Raw genomic sequence first — 22,666 nt, 5'->3', positions numbered from 1 at the left:
CCTCATCTGTAAAGTGGAGTCAGATGATGGAGCTAGATGATAGAGCCCTCCTTTGAAGTCCTTTCAATCTCTAGCTCTATGATCAGATGAGACAATATTTGTAAAGTCCTTAGCACATGGTAGGTGCTTAGCAAATGCTTATTTTTCACAACCCCTCCTGCCCTGCCCCCCATCCACTGCCCAAGAGATGAAACCTGGATTCCTTAGTGTGATATTCAAGGCCTCCATTTCCTTTTCAGCCTTATCCCCCACTATTCTTTTCTCTCCACTGACCTGAATCTGACCCATTGTTCAATTCAATTCCAGGATGGCTAGATGTGTCCAAGGGCCTTTCCAAATCTGAGATTCTGCCATTCTATGAGTTCAACATTCAGTAATTATTAGGCCAACTCAAGTCCTGCCTAGGCCAGGCTGCTTTCCTTGGAATAAGAGCTCACATTTCTTTTTTCCTTTTGGGGGTGGGGTGGGGCAATGAGGGTTAAGTGACTTGCCCAAGGTCACACAGCTAGTAAGCATCAGGTGTCTGAGGTTGGATTTGAACTCAGGTAAGAGCTCACATTTCAACAACCCTGTGAGATGGATAGTGCAAGTATTATTAACCCCATTTTGTAGATTAGGAAACTGAGGCTCAGTAACATCCCCTTTATCCATAAGCACACACACACATATCCACATGACAGCCAGGGGCCCCACAGTCATACTATCTCCTTGGCTGGACAAGGTTCTCAGTTCCCAGAGCATCATATAAATCATCCTGTTTCAGAGCCCTGGCCTTCAGTTCTGATGCTAGCTAGTGTCTCACAGTGTCAAATGAATCCTGGGGTGGCAAACTTGGCCTAGACCATCCAGTGGTACTAAGGTTTCTCTTCTCAAGTCCAGGGACCAGCCTGCAGTTTGCATTGTCACATTAAAAGTGACATAGAGGGGGCAGCTAGATGGCGCAGTGGTTAAAGCGCTGGCCCTGGATTCAGGAGTACCTGAGTTCAAATCCAGCCTCAGACACTTAACACTTACTAGCTGTGTGACCCTGGGCAAGTCATGTAACCCCCGTTGCCCCGCAAAAAAAAAAAGTGACATAGAAAAGCCATATGGGTCATCCCTCTGTCTCCAAGTGAGTCAACTCCATAGCCTTTCTTTTTGGTCTATCCCAATGATGCAAGCCTCTCACTACTAGAAAACATTTTTGTTACAATGAATGAAAGGTTGGTAAGATGTTTGAGCTTTAAGATCTTTTTGGTCTAAGTGTGTGTTGTGTGTATATATCTTATATATGCATGTTTACATACTGTCTGTCTATCATCTATCTATCTATCTATCTATCATCTACGGGCAGCTAGGTAGCATAGCAGATAGACTGGTCCTGAAGTTGGGAGGACCTGAGTTAAAATCTCACTTCAGACACTTACTAGCTGTGTGACCCTGGGCAAGTCACTTAACTCCAATTGTGTTAAATATCCTGGGCCATCTCCAGTGGTCCTGATGTCTATCTTGCCACTGGACCCAGATGGCTCTGGAGGGGAGAGTGAGGTTGGTGACTTTGCACAGCCCTGCCTTGCCAAAATCCAATTCACTGCAAGTCATGACATGTCATAGTCCTTTTTGAGAATGAAGGACAAACAACAACAACAATTTTTGTTTTGTTTTGTTTTGTTTTAAATCTCCCCAGCTTCCATCTGTCCTCTGAGAGACTGATGGCTAACCCCTCAGTTTTGGCCTTGTCTGAGAACCAGGATGAACAAGAGGGCTAATGAAATCCCATGTCTCTTTTCCTTAGGTTCTAGTGTTTAATCCATCACTCCTCCTCTTCTTCACACCCTCCTTTCTTCATTGTCTTTCTTAAAATGAGATGACCAAGAGTGGACCGAACACTTAAAAAGTATAAAACCAGCATCATATATGGTAGGTTGAGTTGAACAGGACAGAGAGAAAAGGTCTGGTCTCCTGAATCTCCACTCTCATCCTCAGTGGTTGAATGAATGCCTTCCCCTCTCTGGGATGCAGTTTCCTTCTCTAGAAAAAGAGGGTGTTAGAGAGCATTGGCAGCAAAACACACTTGCTTCTACCACAAAGATGGATGGACACCAGTCAGGCAGAATGTTGTAGACATTCCTTAAGTGTTTTCCTTTGTTAGAGAAAGTTTGATTTTGATGGGGGAAGAGTCATGTCCAGAAATGACTGCTTTAAAACCCAAAGGCATGAAAAACCATATTTTAAAAAACCAAGTGGGGGTTGGACCCGCTGATCTCCCAAGATCCCTTGGAATTCTGCCATAGTCCTATCCCTCTAACTCAATATCCATGAGGTCCTTGTTTTAATAAAGTCCTAGAAAGTCACCACCAGCACCTTCACCACGTGGCCCTCTCTAAGGTAACAACAAATCCAAATGTAGCACTTATCACAGTGCCTGGCACAGAGCAGGTCTTTCTTGAGTACCTGGTTCCAAGTCTGCCATTGTCTTTCTTACAACCCTGCCTGGGAAATTGGCTCAGGTTGGGGTCCTTGGCCTGACCATTTACCACCTTATGTTTTTACCCACTAGGGGCTTGGGTCTGAAGGTCCTTTCCTGGGATTTGTTAAGTCATTTGACACAGTGTCAGAGTGCAGTCAAGGTCTCTAAAGAATTCTCTTCCTGCTTTCTAGGATATTAAGTAACTAGGATGGGCTGTCTGCAGCTGGGCCTTAGGGTGCCACAATCTACGGATGCCAACAGCATTATGCTCCACCAGCAGCCCAGAAACAAGTGAGCATCACACTAAGATAGCAAGAATAGTTCATTCAAATTGAAAGCTGCTAGCTGGAGAATGCAGCCCAGGGATGCTCCCTGCAACACACACACGAATGCACACACACACTCACACGTACACGCATACACACACACATGCACACACACCAGGGATTAGCCTTAGCATCTCTCACAGTCTTTGTCACTTCCCCACTTCAATTGAATGTCTATAAGCGATGATTTGAGGATGATTTCTGTGTCTTAGGAACCTTTTTTGAAGATTGCCTCAGGTGCAGAAACTCTTATTATTGCTCTGGCAATATCTCCAATGAAGCTGCCAAGTTATTAGGAACATGAAAAACCACGTGTGTCCCTGAGATGAGTCCCACTCTGTCCACTCCCCAGATTGGTCCCGGGACCCCAAAACCTTGTCCAATTCAGCTTCCTGGACTAGGGGGCATGTCTCTCTCTATGGAAGTCAATGGGCCTGTCCAATCTAGTCTCCCTAGAACTCATTCTCATGTTTGGAGCTACATGGGTAATCCAGTGTAACTGTATAGGGGTAAATCTGAGGGCAAGCTAAGGTGCCTGTCAGGGAGGAAGCTGGGCAACACTGCCACCACCAAGGACCAATTGTTCATTTTTGCTCTTTGAGGCCCTTGAGATGCTCAGAGTAGATAGAAGGCCTCGGCTCCAGGATCCCAAGAGCTGAGGGAGGCCTAGGGATTAAGCAGTCCAGAAGAAAGGGCGGCGAAGGTTCAAGGCCCAGGAGGCCCCCTCCTCGAATTGTTGGGGAACCGGGGGTGGAGGGGCTGCCGTAGCAGGGCCTGGAGAAGGGACACAGGTTGGGAGCGCTAACCGGAGTTTTTATTTTTATATCAAGACACCGTGTTTAAAATCTGTACAAAGAACAAACTCCAGGGGTTTCCATTAGTGTTTTAAGAACTAATTTCTTTTCTTTTTTTTTTCTTTTTTTTTTTTTAAAAAGTCCTTTTTAAAGAGAAATGACACAAAAGAGACTCCGAAAAGAAAAAGGGGGCAAGCTCCTAACAGCAGTAGCCCAAGGGTGGGGAAGGGCAGCACCCAAGAGTGCACTTGGGTGGCCTGCAGCGGGTGGGTGGGTGGGTGGGTGGGCAGGCGAGTGGTCCAGGTCCTCAGCGTAGTCTCCCAGGGCCTGGTACCAGGGTGAAAGTTGGCCCTGCTCCAAAGCAACCCCCTCCCAGTGGCCCCTGGTCAGACCTAGGCCAGGGCTGACCTGAACCACACCAGGGGCCAGACAACTCACATCCTCTTCCCCTTCCTTTTTCCAGCCCATGTTCTTCCTTGGCTGAATTTCTGCCTAAAGGACCCTACTCCCTGGTCTCTGGCTATGTGAGCAATGGGGGGGGTTGGGGGAAGGGGCCTTGCCTTCTCTCTGCCTTTCCTGGGGAGAAGAAAGCACTTATTCAAAAATTAAACAAACAAAAAAAGACAACCCCCCCAAGATCCAGAACAGCCCAGTGTGAGGGAGAGGGATCCCAAGCATGGGGTTGGCTGGGGGTGGGGGGGCCAAGGGCTAGCCAGCACCAGGGAGAGGTACCTGCTGCTTCCTGCTTCCCCAGGGATGCTGACTTCTTTGAAGAGTCCATTCATGTTTATTCTGGATATGTGTTTGTACATGGGGGTGTCTGCGGTTGTGCATGGGGGTCTGCTCTGTGCGTGTGTATCCGGGGGGTTGGGTGGATGGGTGTGCACAGATGGGTGCTGGGCAGGGAGGGGGAAGCAGGGTTGGGCTGGGCAAAGGCTCTAGGTTAGAGCTATACCCGTGTAGTGGAGTGTGAGTGGGGCAACCCGGTACTGTTGAAGCCAGAAGCAAAGGTGTTATAGGGGTGCAGCGTCTGCAGCCCCACCAGGGAGTTGGGGATCATGGTGATGGTGTTGGGGGTCATGAGGGGGATATCATCGGGGGAACGTCGCAGTGTCAGGGTATAGTCAGGGAGGGCACTGAGGCGCAGTGGGTCATGGGGGGGAGGGCCCTCGCATTCATGATGCGAAGGGCCTAGCTGTAGGGCCGCCAGCTCCTCCTCGGGGGCTGCTCCCATTTCCCCGGGGCCCCCGGGACCCCGCTGAGGACTGGGCTGCCGCAGGGGCTCCTGCCGCCTCTTGTCCTTGCGGTAGTAGAGGGCAGCAAAGGCTAGCACGTTGAGAAACAGGAGGGAGGCCCCAACAGCAATGGTGACGCTCAGCTCTGTGGAGTAGTCCCGAGGATTCTCCACCAGAAGGGGCCCAGCATCCTGGCCCCCGTTCCAGGTGCCCTGGGCATTTTCATTGCTGTAGGCTGGAGAAATGGCGGGCCGCTTGGTGCTCCAGGCCTTGCCGTTTGGGCGGCGAGTGATGTGGGAGCTGTGGGTGGTGTCCGGGGGCGGCACTTTGGTGGTGGTGGAGGTGTAGTGGAACATGTCGTGCAGGTTGTACAAGTGGGGCACCAGGTGCTTCCAGAAGGCCACCTTGGTGGCCCGGTAGTGGTCACGGACCCGGGGCTTCAGCCCGATGTGAAGGTACAGCTGGTCCCGGGGGTTATACTTGGACCAGGCCACCTCCTCGAAACGGTTGGCCTTGGTGTGGATGAATTTGGTGTCCTGGGGGACGGGCTTGTTGGGATCCCTGAAATACCACATGGAAATCAGGGGTCATCACCCTGCCTTGGAAGGGTAGGGATAGTGGATGAAGGGGGCTTGGCAAAGTGCAACATCCCTCACATCCACCTTGCAGTTTTTCTTCTTTCCCGGTCCTAGGTTCCCAACTGATTCCAGCTCCTTCCAACACCCCTTGCTACCTTCTCCCCAGCCTCATTTCCCAAGATCTTGGACTCCCACTGCCCTTGGCCCTGTGGCTATCATCTCCTTCCCCAAGCCCCGGATGTCTCACGTTCAAAGATGCTGGACAGATGTTGGCTTGGTACTCCCCATGCCTGAATAGGATGGCATTCAGTAGTGCCCTGGCAATCCCTGGATGCTCAGGGGCCCCTCATTCCCACTTTACAAGGTCTCTAATCTCCTAGACCAGGTTCCACCAGGCCCCCCTTGAGCCCTCTTGCATCCCCAAGTCCGAGCTGTCTCCCCCCCAGCCCCACGAGAGTTTTTGTTAAAAAGGAAATGGCCCAGAATGAGAGGGTGACTCTGGAGTAAGAGGAGATAGATGATGGACAGGGTTTGGCTAGAGGGGAAGGCATGCTGGGGTCCTAAAGGGGCAGGGACCTGGACATCTCCTCACCCAGTCTTGGCAAAGTTGGTCCAGTAGGTCATGACAACAGCACTGAGCATGATGTCATTCTTGGAGAAGTTGCAGGGGAAGAGGTCAGTGGGGCCCACCATGGGGATGCCAAAGACGTAGGGCACCTCATCCCCATGGGCTGCATCAGACCAAGCTGGCTTCATGAGGCTCTGGCAGTGGTGGTAAAAGGCGTAGAAATAGGTGGGTGAGCCATAGCGGGCATGTAGGTCAGCTGTCACCACAGAGGGCTCCACCCATTGGTGGTCAGTGAAAAGGGCCACCAGAGTTTTGCGGCGGGTCTCAGGGTTGTCTCGGTCTGCCCAGTCTGTGTACATGAATTTGATGGTCTCCCGAAGGGTGTCCTTGCCCTCCGGATAGCCATATAGGTTGTCCACAAAGTTGGAGACCGAGTAGTCAAAGTCAGTACCTGAGACTCCATCCTCAGGGTCCACCACTGCCTCCACAAACTTGAGTCCCTCCCCCTGGTTGACGCCAAGCATGATATCATAGTTGAGGAACTCGCCCTGCTCCATGAGGATCTCAGGGTCATCAGGGATCACGTCCCCATCGATCACAGGACCAAAGGCCACGTGGTAACGAGCTGGTTGGATGTCCTGTTCCACCAACTCTTTGGCACTCTTCTGTCGTAGGCAATCCACCATGTCCACAGTGTCCAGCACGTTGCACCCCACCTTGTCCGCCAACAAGCTAGTATACTTGACTGGCTGGTAGTTCACCGCCCAGCTAGACAGGGCCGAGCCGCTTTGGATAATGGCCCTCTGGAAGAGCCCTGCAGGGGACAGGCAGCACACAGGTCAGAGCTTCCCAAGGCACCAGCCCCAACTACCAAGGATCTATGCATTTCCTGGCCAGATTTCAGCCCTACTTGAACTCCCTCCTTGACCCTGGTATACAGATGGGACCAGGTTCCTCATGCACTGTTACTGTTATGAGATCTGTTCTGAGTCACAAACAAGGAATGCCTCTTTGTGCTGATGACCCAAAGGAGAAGAAGCCTGACCTTGGCTGGGATTTCAGTGAGCAGCTCCTCCTCTCTGCCTTTCCAGTTTTCATGGCTAATGTGTCAGAGAAGGGATCTGAACTGAGATCATGCTGATTGCAAAGCCACTGCTTGAATAGTAAGTGTCCAGAAAGAACACTTAACCTTCTTGGTCTTCTTCATGTGTTTGTCTGCTTCTTTTTCCTCTCCTCGGTCCTCTGTCTGTCTGGTATCTCTGTCTGGTGGCTCTATCTCTATGTCTCTCTGTCTCTGTCTCTCCTCTCACCTCTCCCCACCTCCCCCTGCCCCCCCCCCTTGGCTTCCTTACTTGCTTCCTGCCCAGCTGGGCCTAGCTCTGTGCCAAAGCACCACCAGGGAGCTGGCTCTTGTATGACAAAGGGGCCTTTCTCCTGAGAGGCCTGAAACAAGGACTAGGAGAGAAGCCCCACATACTCTATGAGGTCCCAGGAGAGCCTGGTAGGCCTAAGGCCCTGAGGTCACCAGGTCTCCAGCAAACACTACTAGCAGGACTCTAAGACCTTAGTGTTAGTTAGGAAAAGGGCCTCTTGTCCCTCAGCAACTACATCATCACATTTTCTCATACCCCAGAGAAAGGAGGCCACCCTCTCAGAAGGTTGATTGGCCTGCTCTCGGCAAGAGAGTGGGATTCCCCCAGCCCAGGACTCCCAAGAAAAAGGGATTTCCTCACCTAGCCATGAGGCAGCAACTGGGCCTCAGACACACGATTCAGATCCCAAGCCAAAACCATGGCTCAGGACATGAGCCATTGCCACGGAGGCTGGCGAGAAGGGAAGGATATTGCCCAATTGCTTGGTGGGGGCGGGGGTGGGGTGGGGAGAAGAATATAAGCCTCTTACCACCCCTCATTAGCCAGATAGAGCCTGAAACAGCCTCCCTCTCTGGGGACCCCTGGGTTAAACGGGCTCCAAGAGACCACAGACTTTCAGTTCTTAGGCAACACAAAGGGAGTTCAGTTCCTCTCTCTCCAAGAACCAGAATGGGGAGGTTTGTGGCCACAGTCTTGGGGGCCATGCTCTCTTTCCCATCTCAGGGAGTCTTCCTAGGGGAGACTCCCAAGCCAGAGAGAGAAGACTGTCTCCTCTCAGAAACAAGAGATTCTCACTAAAGGAACACAGAATAGCCAAGCTGGATGGGAGCTGAGAGTGCAAGGCCAAGGTCCACAGGGCCAGGAGAAGAAACTGAGGCCCAGATACATTTTGCCACTTTCCTGTGACTTCCTAAGTGTAGGGGAACTCCTGGCATGGAAACTCCCTCTAGTGAGTCAGATCAGAAAGGTCTCTTTGCAATGAGCAATGAGAGGTTAAGTTTGGCCCTGAGTTGTAAGGACAGTAAATGTCAGAGGCTGAGCTGGAGTCCAGGCCTTCCTGACACTAACCAAGACTGACCCTCTAAGTAATGTACTACACTGCCATTGGAAAGGGGAAAGGAGGGGAGGGCAGGGCAGGGCAAAGGATAAAGAAGAGCCTTTCCCTTCACAGTATCTCACTGGCTCAAGAGAAGGTGGGTTCCAATGAGTCATTCTCCCCAGTCCTGTGGAAAGACTCCACGTCCCACAAGGAGCCTTTCACTTCCAACATGAATGACCTTTCCCCTTCAGAGAGGTTTCTTACACTTCCAAAGTAAGGCCCTGGGGGCAGCTAGGTGGTGCAGTGGATAAAGCACCGGCCCTGGATTCAGGAGTACCTAAGTTCAAATCTGGCCTCAGACACTTGACACTTATTAGCTGTGTGACCCTGGGCAAGTCACTTAACCCCCATTGCCCCGTAAAAAAATAAATAAAAATAAAACAAAGTAAGGCCCCTCCACCCCAACCTGAGACTCGTTCCCTCTAAAAGGATGTCTCCTGACATCTAACGGGAAGAAGGAAGGGGCCTCCTTCTCCACCCAGGGCCTCTTCCCTGAGAGAAAGGCCTCTCTTCTGTCAGTGGGCACTCCAGGGTCTGGCAGGCCCTTGGGCTAAGGGGGCAGCCCATAGAAGCCAGACCCCCTCCCCAGATCCCTCCATAGACTATCCCCCTGAGGAATTACTCACCTTCAGAGTGATGGGACAGTGTGAGGAGGCTGACACAGGAGGCCCCAATGCCGGAACCAAAGACAGTGATGCGCCGAGGGTCTCCACCAAAGAAGGCAATGTTCTCACTCACCCAGCGGAGGGCCTGAATCTGGTCCAGGAGCCCATAGTTTCCCTTGGCAGCCTGGTCCCCGGTGCTCAGGAAACCTAGGCCCAACAGAACAGGTGAGAAGAACGGAGGTTGTTGGCTGGGAGAGCTGGGGGCATGGCATGGTATGGGAAGGCTAGCCAAAGACCGTGTCTAGCTCTCTTCCTCACTGATGCCCAGAGTGTGGCTCCCTTTTCTCAAGGATTGTCACCATTCTGGGAAAGATGTCTACTTCATATCAGGAGACTTGATTGCTACCGCCCCTCCTCCCCCACCAAGGCCAGGGAGGGCATCAATCTCAGGCCCTGCTCAGGGCAAAAGACTCAGACTCCCATGGACCCTCCCAATGGTTCTCGAGCGCCTGCTGTTAATGGCCCAGGAGAAGCTAGTCCTTGGGGGCCTCCACCCCCAGCCTCTCTCCTTAAGTCTCAGCATATGGTCCCAGGACCTTCCATTTCTTTGCTCCTCCTATGGAACCCATCCCAAGGGACCCTCTTGGTCTGAGAGAAGAGGGAAAGCGTCACTGCTTTGGAAACACGTTACCATGGGAACAGGTCTTCCTGCCCACCCACTGGAATTTGCTGCTGAGGAGACATGTTGCCATGGAGACCACCTTCCCACCCACCTGCTGGGATTTGCTGCTGTGGAGCCATACTGCCGTGGCAACGCCCTTCCCACCCACCTGGTGGCTATCCCAGAGAAAGGGCCTACCTATCCCATTCCCTGAGGATCTGGCCTTCCTTCTGAGAGTTCCCCATTGGGTAGCCCCAATGAGTTGTGGGCACCCACCTGTCCCTAGCCTTGACTCACAGAAGAGGACTTGGGCTTATGTATACTGCCTGGAACCCATTTGATGTGAGGCCACATTAGGCGGTCCCTAGATCCCAAAATGCTCCTTTGAGTCCCCAATAGAAATGGAATCCATCCTAAATGGGCCCAGGCTGCTACATGGGGGTCAGCCTGTCCTCTACAGACAGATGGAGTTCAGCTTTAGGTTGGAGACAGGGAGAGCAAGGAATTCTGGGAAACAGGAGAAAGATGAAGCGAAGCCAAAACAGGGCCCTTAGTCTTCGCCCACACCCTTGGCTCTTTTAGTGCAAAATCCAGGGTGCTCCTGTCTCCCTTCTGCCATCCTGTACTCCCCCCTCTCTCCTTCTCTCATTTGGGCAGTAGCAGCCTTGCTTGCTGATGAGTATGGGGAGCTTGTCTCAGGACCTCAAAGGGCCAAGAACTGAGCCAGCAACAGAGCCGAAGGCCTGTGGATGGGAGTGATGCTGCCCTCTGGCTGATGTCCCATTGGCTCCCATACAACAAAAGACTTCTAAGGGAGAGCGCTGTTAAGGACCCATGAAGGAATGGTGGGAAAGCCCATCACAACCCATCATGGACACAAAAGTCCCTCAGTGCAGGGCCAGTGGGCACTCCACTAGACTGGGCTACTGAGCCTCCTTCAGCATTAGTGTCAAGGAGGAGGGCAAATGCCAAATGCTGTCTGCCTCTGTTTTTCCCAGCCAAGCACCCTGGCCCAAGGCTAGGGCTGCAGCCCTGAGGAAGTCGGCAAAGTCAGCCATGGGCATCTGAGACTAGGGGCCAGTATTACCAGTTTTGGAGGCTCTCTTTTTTGGCCAGACAGGGTGAGTTGAGGCAGGGAGGGGAGAATGTTAAACTCTGAGGCTCTGAACAAAAGCCTCCCAGACGCCCCCTCTCAGCTTTAGGGAGACCCATGCCCTCAGCCCTCCTTCTAGAGTACCCCAATCATTTGGGTAGTTGTAAACTAGGAAGACTACTTAACTGTGCCCATGCCTCCTCACTGTGTCCAAGCTCTGTGGAGATCAAGGAGCAGCTGAGAGCAAACCTTTCACCCAGGCTTGGTGCTCCCTGCCCACCTCCTCCAGTGCCAGGGATGCTACCTGTCTATTGACTTAGTGGGATCAATGCACTGGCCAGGGCTAGACCAGGGAGTGAGGTCTAGGCTGGACCAAGGCAAAGGCCGTCCAATGTTTGGAGCTGTTCCTCAATGAGCTAGGCAGTGAGGCACCCTTGCCTGTGGTGGGGTGTCAGGCAAAGGCTGGAGGACCCCTTGTTCAGGGGCATCTTGTTCCAGTTCTGCTGGCCTGCACGGCGGCCCTGATGTTCCAGAGATCCGGGCCATGCTTTTCCCCACAGTTCAGGCTTAACCCAGAGCGGGGAGCGAAGGGGACAGAGCAGGCGGTGGCAGCGGTGGTGGCGATGGCAGGGGGAGCCTCTGGCTGTGGGCCCAGATCCAGCCCTTGGCCCGATTTCCTCCTCCAGTCCTCAGGGAAAGATTGTTTCTGGTTACAGCTGATCCAGAAACTTCTCCCCCTAGTGGGTGATCAGACTATCCCACTTGGGAAAGGAGCCTCTAAACCAGTGTGACAGGAATCCACAGAACTGTATTTCTACAAAAGGCCCTGACTTGGCCTGTGCCCTGTGGCTTACTCCTGCAGCCAGGCTTCTGGGGCATCTTCCCCTGGCCAGAGCGACTGAAGGGAAGAGCCACTGTTTCAAAGGGCATTTTCCCTAAGGAGCAGAGCAGACCTCACACACACACACACACATACACACACACACACACACACACACACACACACACACACACTTCCTTCAGTCTTTTCTCCTTTCCTTATTCCTGTCCCCTCCTGCTCTCTCTTGCCTCAATTTCCTAAGCTGGAAAAAGGAGGGAGAGGATTGGACCAGATGACCCCATATGGGCCATTCTAACCGGAGGCCTAGGTCTTAAGGTCCTGTCTGGTTCTAATACTTCGATCCTCCCACTTTCCTTTCCCTCCTCATCTTCTCTCTCTTCCCCAACTCAAGTGGCTAGAATATGGAATATGGGGTTGAGGTTTGAATTTAGGAGGTTCTATTTATTTCCCAATAAGACCTTCACTAAATAAAGCTGCTGATCAAATGTAAAAACCGGAAAGGTTGGGGCGGCTAGGTGGCACAGTGGATAGAGCACCGGCCCTGGAGTCAGGAGTACCTGAGTTCAAATCTGGCCTCAGACACTTAACACTAGCTGTGTGACCCTGGGCAAGTCACTTAACCCCAATTGCCTCACTTAAAAACAAAATAAGAAAAAAAAAAACCAGAAAGGTTGAAGCTTTCCATTTTCTCAGTAAGAAGTGAAGGCCTAGGGGCAGCTAGGTGGCGCAGTGGATAGAGCACTGGCCCTGGAGTCAGGAGTACCTGAGTTCAAATCCGGCCTCAGACACTTAACACTTATTGGCTGTGTGACCCTGGGCAAGTCACTTAACCCCAATTGCCTTACTAAAAAAAAAACCAAAAAAACCAAACCAAAACAAAAAAAAAAATGAAGTGAAGGCCTGAGAAAGCTAAGTGAGGCTTCCCTAGGGTCTTCCCAAGGGGCCAGCAGCCCCCAAGCTTCTCAGCAAGACCCCAGGCCTCTCACTGCCCCTGGGGCTGCTGAGAACAGCTGGATGCTATGTGTGCCCCAGGGCTCCTCTTGTGCCCCACTCCCATTCCCATCTGGGCTGGAGCACAGTACTCTCTTCTTCCATGTGCCCCAGACAGTCAGTGATGCTTGACTTCTCATCCCACTGAACCAAGAGTTCATGTCATGGGCCCAGGGACATGTGCACCAGAGTCACACACAGGCCTGGGACTAGCAAAGTAACAAACCAGGCGCTGAAATGAACAAAGGTGCTCTCTGCCCTTCTGCCCAGGAGGCAGGCCCAGCCCTGGAGAACAGGTACCTGGAGCAGCCCCTCAGAGGACAGACTCCCACAACTCAGGGCTCCTGAGGACCCTGAGGGGCTGCATGGCCATGCTCCCATGCTAAGAGAACCATGATGGTGCCGCCAGCAGGGAGGGAGGGAGAGAGAGAGAGAGAGAGAGAGCGAGCGAGCGAGCGAACAGTGAGCGGGACACACAGAGCAGAATCCCAGAAGGGAGCAACCTTGGGAGAAGGGAGCCTTGGGATGGCGGGACTGGGCACCTCCAAGCTTCCTGCCACTTCTAAAGCTATTAGCCTCTGAACTAAGCTTCCCGTAGTCACCAAGGCCTAGACCAGCCTGGCCCGCTGACGGCAGCTTCCTGCCCTGGCCCCTAGCTTGGAGCGGCAGCATTCATCCTGGCCTGCCGTTCCCCCAGCCATACCTAGCACCCCAACCCGGTAGTTGAGGGTGATGACGATCACGTTGCCATAGCTGGCGAGGACGCTGCCATCAATCATGTTGCCCGTGCCCTCCATGTATGAGCCCCCATGGATGTAGACCATGACTGGCTTTGCTCCACTGTCCCGGATGTCTGCAAGGAGAAGAGGTGAGACAGAGGCTGGGGGGGTGGCCTTCTACTCCCCCCCCCCCAGCCCACCATCCCAGGAGAGGCTGGGCAGGGAGAAGGCGGCCAAGCGATCCCAGGTGCCAGGACACCATCACCATCCCGAGGGCAGGATGTGGGGCTCCAGGGACAGCGAGAGAGAGAGAGCCAGCTTGATTCTGGTCTCACTGGGTTTGTGGAAAGGGCGATTAGGCTCCCCCAGGCTCACTCAGTACATTCTGGTTGAGGGCTAAAGGCAGGCATCATGCCTGGCACCACTACTGGGCTAAGAGAGCAGGTTGGGGTTGACCCTCCCCCCTGACGGAGTCCTGGGACCTGGCACGGCTTTAGGGAGACCAGACCAGTCACATGGAAACAGGGCTATGGCAGCTGTGGCTGCTGCATCCCCCTCCCCCCAGTGCAGACAGAGACAAGTGGGGGAGCACAAGGGGAAAAGAAAGGGGACTGAGGGGACTGGGGTGGGGTGGAGCTTGCTTCTCTTGGGCTCAGAGCCCCCTGTGCCTGTGCACATGCCCTGGAAGAAGCTAGAAAAGCTCTAGAGGGCAGGACCAAGGGGGAAAACTCCTTCCCCCAACCCAGTTGAGGCAATGCCAATGCCAATGCTGACCAGCCATTGGTTAGCTCCAGGTCCCATATCCTTATCTGCTGCAATCCCCTTGGCCAGAAGGAACACACCCTTAGGAGCACATCGGTGCTGCTCTGCGCTCAGGGAGGGCCCCTGGGGGACAGGGGAGGCTCTCACGATTGGGAGGGGTCAAGGTGGGGCACTCACTCACCCCTGATGGGGAGATGGAACGACCGACCGACGGGTGGCTAGAGAGTGTCACAGAGGGAAATCTGGTCTAAGGACCAGGGATCGTGTGTCTCCTCCCCGCCCCCCCAGCGTCCCCCACCCCCACCCCAATAGACAAGCTCTGGGCCCTGGCTTCGGCCTCATGCTCGGCTAGCAGTGTTTCAGACTGTCTGGCCCAGCTCCACCCCAGCCTCCTCTCTGGCACGGGGAGGACAGGGGGAACTCTGCAGAGCTCAGGTATTCTTCAGGGCCGCCCCCACTAAGCTAGAGCCCTCCTCCTCCATCTCATGGCACTGGCTGCCCAGCCCAGCACATAGCCAGGCTCAGGCTCTAGGCCAGTTTCCCTAGAGGCCCTGGTCTTCAGGCAACACTTAGTTCTCCAGTCTTTCCCCATATTCACATGTCTCGCTTCCTGTGGTTTTCCCTGCAGCTCATCAGAGGTGGGGAGTGCCCAGCCCTCCCTGTCCTCAGGGGGCTGGTGCCCATCTGAGAGCATCCCATGCACAGGGCGTTATTTGAGGAATCTGTCCCCTTCAGCACATCGGGCACTCAGAGGGGGCTGCACTCCACAGAGCTCTCTCTCGGTCCCCTGCTGCAATCAGCAGCTCCCACTGCCCCGGAGTGCCCCGCCTCCCCGGCCCAGCTCTAAGCCCCTGACGGCCACCCGGGGCCCCTGACGGTGATGGACGAACAGACCAACCGCCTTGTGCAGGAACAGAAACACCCCAACGGACGGACGGACGGACGGATGGACGGACAGACAGACAGACAGCCGGGGCTTCTCCCCAGCCACAGGGGGAAGGGCTCTGTGCCATGCACCAGCCTCCGCGCCCTGCAGCCCCCAAATACCTTCGTCTTCGTCCCCTTCATTATCCGCTAAGTCCTCGCCCTGTTTCTTAGCACCGGATCCTGGGGACCAGACACGCACGGGGAGACACAACAGCACAGAACAGAGAACAAAACAGAGAGAGAATTCAAACACAGCACGAGCACCGTGTGGCCCAGCTGGCCAGCTCTGGACTGGGCCTGGGCCAGCGGGAGGGAAGGTAGTCACTGGGGGAGCGGGGAAACTGAGGCCCGATGCTCCGGTGAGGGGGGAGGGCACTGGTCCCTCTTGGCATCCCCCTGGGCACCTCCAGGCCTGAGAGGCAGGGCAGGATGTGTACTGGCCTGGGGACATTGAGACAAGAGGCCTGGGCCTGGGAGCTGGGCACACAGGGTGAGCGGAGGTATGGGGAGGCTGGTATGAAATGCCAAGGACTCGTCCCTGCCCATGACCAAGCCCTTCCTGAGAGACCACATCCCTCCCCAAGACCTAGAGGAGCCCATTCCTGGGAGTCAGGGTACATCCCAGGAGATCCCAAGAGGGTCCCTGATACAGGGAGCAAGCCTGGCCTAGAACTTTCCCTCTGTCCTTGCTGACTGGGCAGGGAAGCCCCTCTGGCCACAGGGGTTCCTCGAGAAAGAGTACCTCAAGGGACCCCCTGGCCAGGGCATGGAGGATGGGAAGTATAGAAGAACAGAGGGAATGTGGGGGGCTTTCCCTCTTGTTGGCAAGACATTAGATGCCCTCTCTTCCTCTAGTGTTCTGGACTCTGGTGCCTTGACTCTCCCTGTGGCTACTGCTCAGAACAGGCAGGGCCCGTGGCCATCAACGCCTGGGCAAGAGGGCTAAGCGTAGCCTCACTGCCCCTCCCTGTGGCACTGACCCCAAAATCCAACAGGAAAAGGGAACCAGCTGAAGCCCCCAAGCAGAGCATCATATGGCCAAGAGAAGGTGTCAATTATGGGGCTCAGAAAGCCCATGGATCCCCTCCAAACTAAGTGCACAGGGCTCCCGGACAGCCTTTCCCAATTCAGGGAAGCCACGCCCCTCCCCAAAAAAGCTGAACATGTCTTTCCTCAACTCTATCAACAGCTGCTCTTGCAGTGGCCACATTCTTACGGTTAAAGAAGGGTGATATAGTGACCCTGGCCAAGTCACCCACCTGAACCACCTCTCACTGAAGCAATCCCCAAGGCCAGAGCTGCTATAGCGGCCCAATCCAGCCCAGCCAGGATCTGCCTGAGGCCAGTCCTTGGCAGGGTGCCAACAGGGACCCAAACAGCAGGGACAGAGGGATATCTTTGTGCCAGGTTTCCTCCTGGCACCGGGGGCCCTCTCAGGGGCACTCCTAGGGATGGGCTCCCCCAGAAGTCAGACTATTTTACTCCTTTGCAAGTGACTCCTTTCCCTTCTCAAACTGTCTTCTCTCTGTGACTCACAGGGAACATTCTCATAAGGAGAGCAAAGCGCTGGCTGAACCTTAGTGCGCGAGAAAAACAAAACCTAGAACATCAGTGCCCAGAGCCCCCTTCATCCGAACCCTGAATTCCTCTTCTCCATCAATGAACAGCTTGTATTCCCCCTATTAAATTAAAAGCTCCTTGAGGGAAGGGCCTGCTTTCTGTCCTTATACGCTTTGTACATAGCAGGGGCCTAAAAGGAAGTGCTTCCTGGCCTCAAAATCCTCCCGAGGGGCTTCTGATATAGTCCACAGAAACCCCACCTGGGCAAAGCCCAATCTCCAGAGTCTGGAAATTGGGGGGCTCAGGATGGCTCCAGGGTCAGCACTGGGCCCTTTTATGAGTCCTAACTTCCAGGGCTGCCTGGGACCTGTCTGACATAGGCTTTTGCTGCTGCTCTGTCTGGGTGACTGCTACCCCAGAAAGGAATCCATTTTCTTCTTCTAGAAATGGGCTACACAGGAAGGATTCAACTCCCGAGCTCAGCAAAGGAGATCAAGGGGGAGGAAGGGAGGCGCATTATATGAGAAGAAGGAGCTCCAAGCACTCTAGGAAGTCAAAGGGGCAAGCTGGCCAGGAGGGCCACAGGCAGACTGAGAGTCAGAAAGGACACTGAATCCAACACCCTTGTTTTCTAAGAGATGAGAATACTAAGGCCCAGAGAGGTCAAAGGACTTGCCCTAGGTCACACAGCAAGTAAGGGGCAGGACCCACAGTAGCCCTGGAGTCCAGCCCTCATTCCCCTGCACCATGCTGTGGGCTCCAGAATGCTGGTTGTATTTGGCTAGAACGTCTATCCCGGCCCCCATCGGGAGAGGGGCCAGGAAGATCCTCCTCTGAGCACTTAGGCATCCCATTTTACTGAGGGCCCCTCCAGTTGTTTTGATTCACAGAGGGGAGATCAGGAAAAGGGGGAGGGAGGTGCCTCATTCCAAGGGGAAATCAAGCAGCCTACTACAGTGTAAAGAAAGGCAGAATTGAGAGGGACTCCCCAGGGCCCTGAGCAAGTCCTTGGCGGCCTCCAGACCTCAGTTTTCTGACTCCATGATCTTAAAGGCCCATTCCTGATGTCAATCCCGCAAGTCTAGTGGATGGGGGACAGCCAGCCTGCATCTCTGTATACCTCCCAGCTGGTCCTAAGCTCTCTAACTGGCCCACCTGCAGGCCGCCCTCAAAGCTGCCTGGCAGGGAGAGAGGAAATGAGGAGGGGAGGGAGGAGGGGGGAGGGAGGAAGAGCAATGGGGGACTGAAGACCCCAAAGAACGAGATCGACGTGGTGTTGTGGTGCCCTCAGACCACTGGCCTGGTAACCAGAAGACCCGGGTTCTCAGCTGGGCTCTGCCACTTCTTTGCTGTGTGACTAGACAAAGTCACAGAAGCTTTCTGTGCCTTAGTTTCCTCGTTTATAAGTGGGGATGTCACCACCCACCTGACCTCATTTGCAGAGGTTGTGAGGAGCCAATTGAAAGATGAGGGGAGGGGAGGGCTTTGGAAAGGAAGAGGAGAAATTTAAATGGGACAAAGCTTGCCCCCTCCTCGCTGACCCCAACACCCACATCTGCCTGCCAGACTTGGCTGGGGGGGGGCATCAGCACTGTTGGGGGGGGGCACGACAGAGCTTCTGGCTCCATCTCTCACCCAGCTGGGAAGCTGGTTGGGGATGTAGAGGAAGCATGGCTTCTCCTCTCCACCTGCCAGGCCCTCGTCAGGCCCCCCCCAGACAGCCTCTCCCCAAGAGGCCCTCAAGCCTCCAGGGGAGCTGAGGAGGGCAGGGCAGGGGAGGGCAGGGGAGGGCAGGAGAGGGCAGGGTGAGGGAGGGGAGGGCAGGAGAGGGCAGGGCGAGGGAGGGCAGGGCAGGGCAGGGCAGGGCAGGGCAGGGGAAGCTCACTTCCCCTCGAAGCCTGAGCCAGGCAGCTTGAAGGCCGGGTCCTCAGGGGCAAGGGTGGGCGGGCGGGCAGCCAGTCCTCCCCATCTCTCTCTCTCTCCCTCCCGGCCGGCTCGCTACCTACCTCCTTTCCTACAAATTTTCTTGTTGGGTTTTCGGGCGCATTCCTTGGAAATCCGCTTTACTGTAAAATGAATAAAAAACTAAAAAATAACAGGAGGCCTCAGGCCAGGGACATGCACCCTCCACCCCCCCAGGAGCCTCTTGGCAGGCGGACACATGGTGGCCAACCTGTCCCGCCATCTCCTTGGCACTGCCACTTACCTGGGGGTGGCCCCGTGAGCCGGGGGGATCAGTTAGTCAGAGGACGCACCTAAGCGCTGCCTGTGGGCCTGCCCCCCTCCCCATGAACACCCTGCTCCCCCAACCACCCCTACCCAGTGCCTCTCAGGGCAAGTGGGCGGAGCGGGCGGAGTGGGGGGTGGGGCTGGTAGAGCCAGCATCCTCTTGAGGGTAGCCGTCAGCAGTGCCCCACACTTCCCTGAGGCCCCCGATGCTCTGAAGCTCAGCTCGGTCACTGCTCCCAGGCCCTGGCCAGCCTCCTCCTGGGCCCAGTCACTCTCACACACAGGAGCTAGGCCAATGCCAAGGGAGGAGGGAGGAGCCAGGGGAGGAGGACTGATGGAGGGAAGGAGGAGAGAGGGAAGAGAGGAGCAGGACCCAAGCAGCGATGGTGAGAAGCATCCGCACAGACAGCTAGCTAGTTACATGCTGCAGGGCACACACAAGCATGCTCGCCTCCGACACAAAAGGGCAGGCGCCTGGGCAGCAGGGAGGGGGGAGGAAGAGGAGGGGAAGGAGGAGGAGGAGGAGCAGCAGCAGGAGGGAGGAGGGGGGAGAAAGTGGGGGAGGAGGGTAGAGGAAGGAGGAGGAAGAGGGGGGAGGGAGAGGAGGGGGAGAAGAGGAGGAAGAGGAGGAGGAGGAGAGCAGCAGTGCCAGGGCTGGCCACACTCACCATCCTCTGTGGGCACATAGACGTTCAGATACAGGCAATCCTCGTTAGGCTCCTGGATGTACGTGGCCACAATGTCGAGATTGGCAGTAAACCACACAGGCAACATAACCTCAGGCACAGCTGTGTGAATGTTCTGAGGGCACACCGGGGGAAAGTGCGTGGCATTCCGAATGCCTGACCAAGATGGGGGTGGCTCGGGGGGCAGGAAGCGCTTCTCGCCAATCGGGGGTGCTGCATAGGGCACCCCCAGGTACTGGTCAACAGGTCCCAGGATCTCACTGGGCAGTGGTACCCGGGAACCCCTCAGCTTCCCAAAGTGGGTATTAACCGTGGGTGCTGGGGCCTGGGCACTGGCCCTCAGCACCAAGCTGAGGATCCAGAGAGCAAGGCACAGGCTCCGGCCAGCTGTGGGCTCGGGGCTCAGGGGCAGCAAGAGTGGACAAAGGCGTAGCCACATGTTCTGGGCAGGGGGACTGGCGGAAAGGCAGACTCTGGGGTCACGGTACTGGCCCACTAGGCAACCCCCTCATAGCTGAGCTGACTTGAACCTCAGAGCTAAGCCCCTGAGGGACACACTCGTGGGTACCAGCAACCAAGGGGGCAGGTCCTCCAGGCTCTGTTGCTTCAGAGAGGGGAGACCCTAAGGGCTCGATGAGTCTGTGGAGAGAAGGGGAGGGAGGATCAGCCAAGATGGCTACTGAGGGCTAGGAAACGAGTTCTGGGGCCCCATTCCAAAGCATCCCTCACAGGCCCTGCTTATCAGGCACTGCCTTGGGGCGGAGAGTCCGAGGGAATTAAGAGCCCTGGCACCCAAAGCAAAGGGGGACAGCTCCCATGAGCTACCTGAAGCCTTAGAAAGAAGGGCTTGTGCACTTATATAAGGTGGGGGGGTCGGTTCTGGTTGGGAATGTCTGTGGGCACAAAGATGTTACTCACAGGATTAGATAGCCCCAACAGCTCTTTTACCAGCTGAAAAAGGGTGGGATTGTCAAAAGCACTTCAGGGAAACTGAGGCCCTGGTGGGGAGCCTGAGCAGCTGTACTGCCCGCCCCGCCCCCCCCCCCATAGAGTAGGGCAGTCTCAACCTGTCCCTCCCATCTGAGCCTGCAACTGAGGAGGTCAAACACAGGTCCTTCCGTGTGTCTCCTGTTAATTCGCCCTGATCTCTAAGTCCAGACCCTTTGCCATGGGTATCTCATGTCCAATTTACAGGGAGTGCCAGGGCTGAGCCTGAAAGGATCCTGCCAAGTATCCTGATGCCCAATGAATGTGAAATCAATCAACGAGAGGGAAAGGGGCACTCTTGGTGCCATGTGGCTTGGAGGGACAGAGACAGGTAGGCAAGGTGTATGAGCCAAGGGAATGGGGAGACACAAAGGTACGGCCCGCGTATACATATACACACACACACACACACACACACACACACACACACACACACACACGACAGCCCAGCATGATTGGCACACATTTCTTCCGTACACACAGAGGCGCTCTCTCTCTCTCTCCTCGGTGACAAACACACTTAGTCTCCTGCCCACCCGATCCGCGACCCCCCTCCCCTCCCCTCCCCTCCCCGGTTTCTCCCGCCATCCCGGCTTACGGGGGTGGCCCCTTTAAGAGCGAGCTGAAGGGGTAGAGGAGGGAGCCTGGGAACGCCCGGCAAGCATCAACGACGAGAGGGGAATGCGAAAGTGTCTGGGGGGGGGGGGGCGGGCAGGCAATGTCGCCCAGGGGAGGAGTGCTGGGCTGGGGGCCCGAGCGGGAAGGGAGACCGAGGCACGGGGCACGGGGCAGGAGGGACCAAGCCAGAGGGCGGACAGACGGCCGGGGGGCGGGGGGGGGGCGGGTGGCAGCTGAGCTCACACAATCCCCCATTCAGCGTCGCCATGGCAACCTCCGGGCACAGACCGCTCATTCACGCGGCTCCTCCGCCAGGGCGACCCCCATTAACCCCCTAGGCGCCGCACCCCATCGCCGAGGCCCCCCGCCCTTGGGCGCCGCCGCCGCCCCGCCCCCAGTGAAGCCGGGCGACCCCCAAACGCCCTCTGGGTCCCGGCCCGGGGGGAGCGCGGCTGCGGCCCGGGAGGGGGCCGCGGGCGGGGGGGGGGTGCTGCGGGAAGGGGAGCCGCGACCGGGGACCGGGGGCCGGCGGCGGCTCTCCGCGGGGCCCTCACCTCTTGCCCGGGCAGGGCTGCCGGCGGAGCGGCCATGGCGATGGCCGTGCTGAAGGCGGAGCGGCTGCGGCGGCTGCTGCAGCGGTGGCGGCGGGGCCTCCGAGGCGAGGCAGCCGCTCGGGCTCCGCAGCCCAGTCCCCGCCGATCCGTTCGCCGGCAGCCAGGCTGTGCCCGCGCACCGCGGGGGCGCGCGGCGCGTGGGGGCGGGCGGGGGGCGCGCGGCGCGAGGGGGGGGGCGGGGTCCCCGCCATTAACTCCTTGGGTGCCGGGCCGCCTTCCCGCCACGCCCTCCCGCCGCGGCACCGAGGAGAAACTGAGGCCCATCGCCGTGTCCAGAGCAGCCCCTACCGCTCCCTTCTAGCCCTTTGCCCGCTTGGCCCAACGTGTGTGGGGCCATCTGGGAAGGAGGGAACGAAGGAAAGAATGAAGAAAGGCTGGCTCTGCCCAGCCCGCCCGCCCGCTTTTGGCTCCCCTCCTCTGGCTCTGGCCATTTTTCTTGGTGCCCTGGGGAATCCTGCTCAATCTCCTGCTCTGGCCCATCATCCACCCACCCACCCACGCACCCTCCACCCATCCATCCACCCACCCACACACCCATCCATCCCACCACCCACTTATCCATCCACCCACTTCATTCATCCATCCATCCACTTATCCATCCATCATCCATCTACCCACTTATCCATCCATCCACCCCCCCACACACACCCATCCATCCATCCACTTATCCATCCATCCACCCACCCCCACACCCATCCATCCATCCATCCATCCACTCACCCACCCATCCATCTACCCATCTATCCATCCATCCACCCATCCACACATCTATCCATCCATCTACCCACCCACCCACCCATCCATCCACTTATCCACCCATCCATCCACCTATCCATCCATCCATCCATCCACCCACCCACCCACCCATCCCCTGGTGGGAAGCCTTCCCATTCCACCCCGACTGGCCCAGGCTATTGGCCCACCAGGAGAGGGAAGAAGTTGCATCCTGTCA

General features: G+C 55.9%; 1 protein-coding gene across 5 annotated transcripts; it reads right to left on the bottom strand.

The window, feature by feature from the left end:
* Window positions 1-3,580: 3,580 nt before the first annotated feature.
* On the bottom strand, window positions 3,581-21,791 carry NLGN3 (neuroligin 3). 5 transcript variants are annotated; one of them, XM_043974430.1, is made up of 8 exons: window positions 21,655-21,791; window positions 19,478-20,134; window positions 18,587-18,646; window positions 15,141-15,200; window positions 13,316-13,465; window positions 9,049-9,234; window positions 5,975-6,764; window positions 3,581-5,365 (listed from the first exon to the last, which is right to left on the bottom strand). In XM_043974430.1, the coding sequence occupies exons 2-8, from the start codon at window positions 19,932-19,934 to the stop codon at window positions 4,519-4,521; spliced, it is 2,550 nt and encodes an 849-aa protein (XP_043830365.1). In that variant the 5' UTR covers window positions 19,935-20,134; window positions 21,655-21,791; the 3' UTR covers window positions 3,581-4,518. The 5 variants fall into 5 exon arrangements, with proteins under 5 accessions (XP_043830365.1, XP_043830370.1, XP_043830366.1 ...); XM_043974435.1 differs by lacking the exon at window positions 21,655-21,791 and adding an exon at window positions 14,275-14,311 and having other exon boundaries at window positions 19,478-19,551; XM_043974431.1 differs by lacking the exon at window positions 18,587-18,646.
* Between the last annotated feature and the right edge of the window lie 875 nt (window positions 21,792-22,666).

The sequence above is a fragment of the Dromiciops gliroides genome, chromosome X, assembly GCF_019393635.1.
Source record: "Dromiciops gliroides isolate mDroGli1 chromosome X, mDroGli1.pri, whole genome shotgun sequence".
Lineage (NCBI taxonomy): Eukaryota > Metazoa > Chordata > Mammalia > Microbiotheria > Microbiotheriidae > Dromiciops > Dromiciops gliroides.
The sequence above is the reverse complement of the archived record's forward strand: the minus strand, read 5'-3'. Positions and strand labels throughout refer to the sequence as shown.

Excerpts from the sequence above, each read along its gene's own strand:
- NLGN3 (XM_043974430.1), bottom strand. The coding sequence starts at position 19,934 with ATGTGGCTACGCCTTTGTCCACTCTTGCTGCCCCTGAGCCCCGAGCCC. Across the intron at positions 15,201-18,586 it reads GAAAATTTGTAGGAAAGGAG|GATCCGGTGCTAAGAAACAG; the intron begins GTAGGTAGCGAG and ends TCTGGTCCCCAG. Across the intron at positions 9,235-13,315 it reads CTACCGGGTTGGGGTGCTAG|GTTTCCTGAGCACCGGGGAC; the intron begins GTATGGCTGGGG and ends TGTTGGGCCTAG.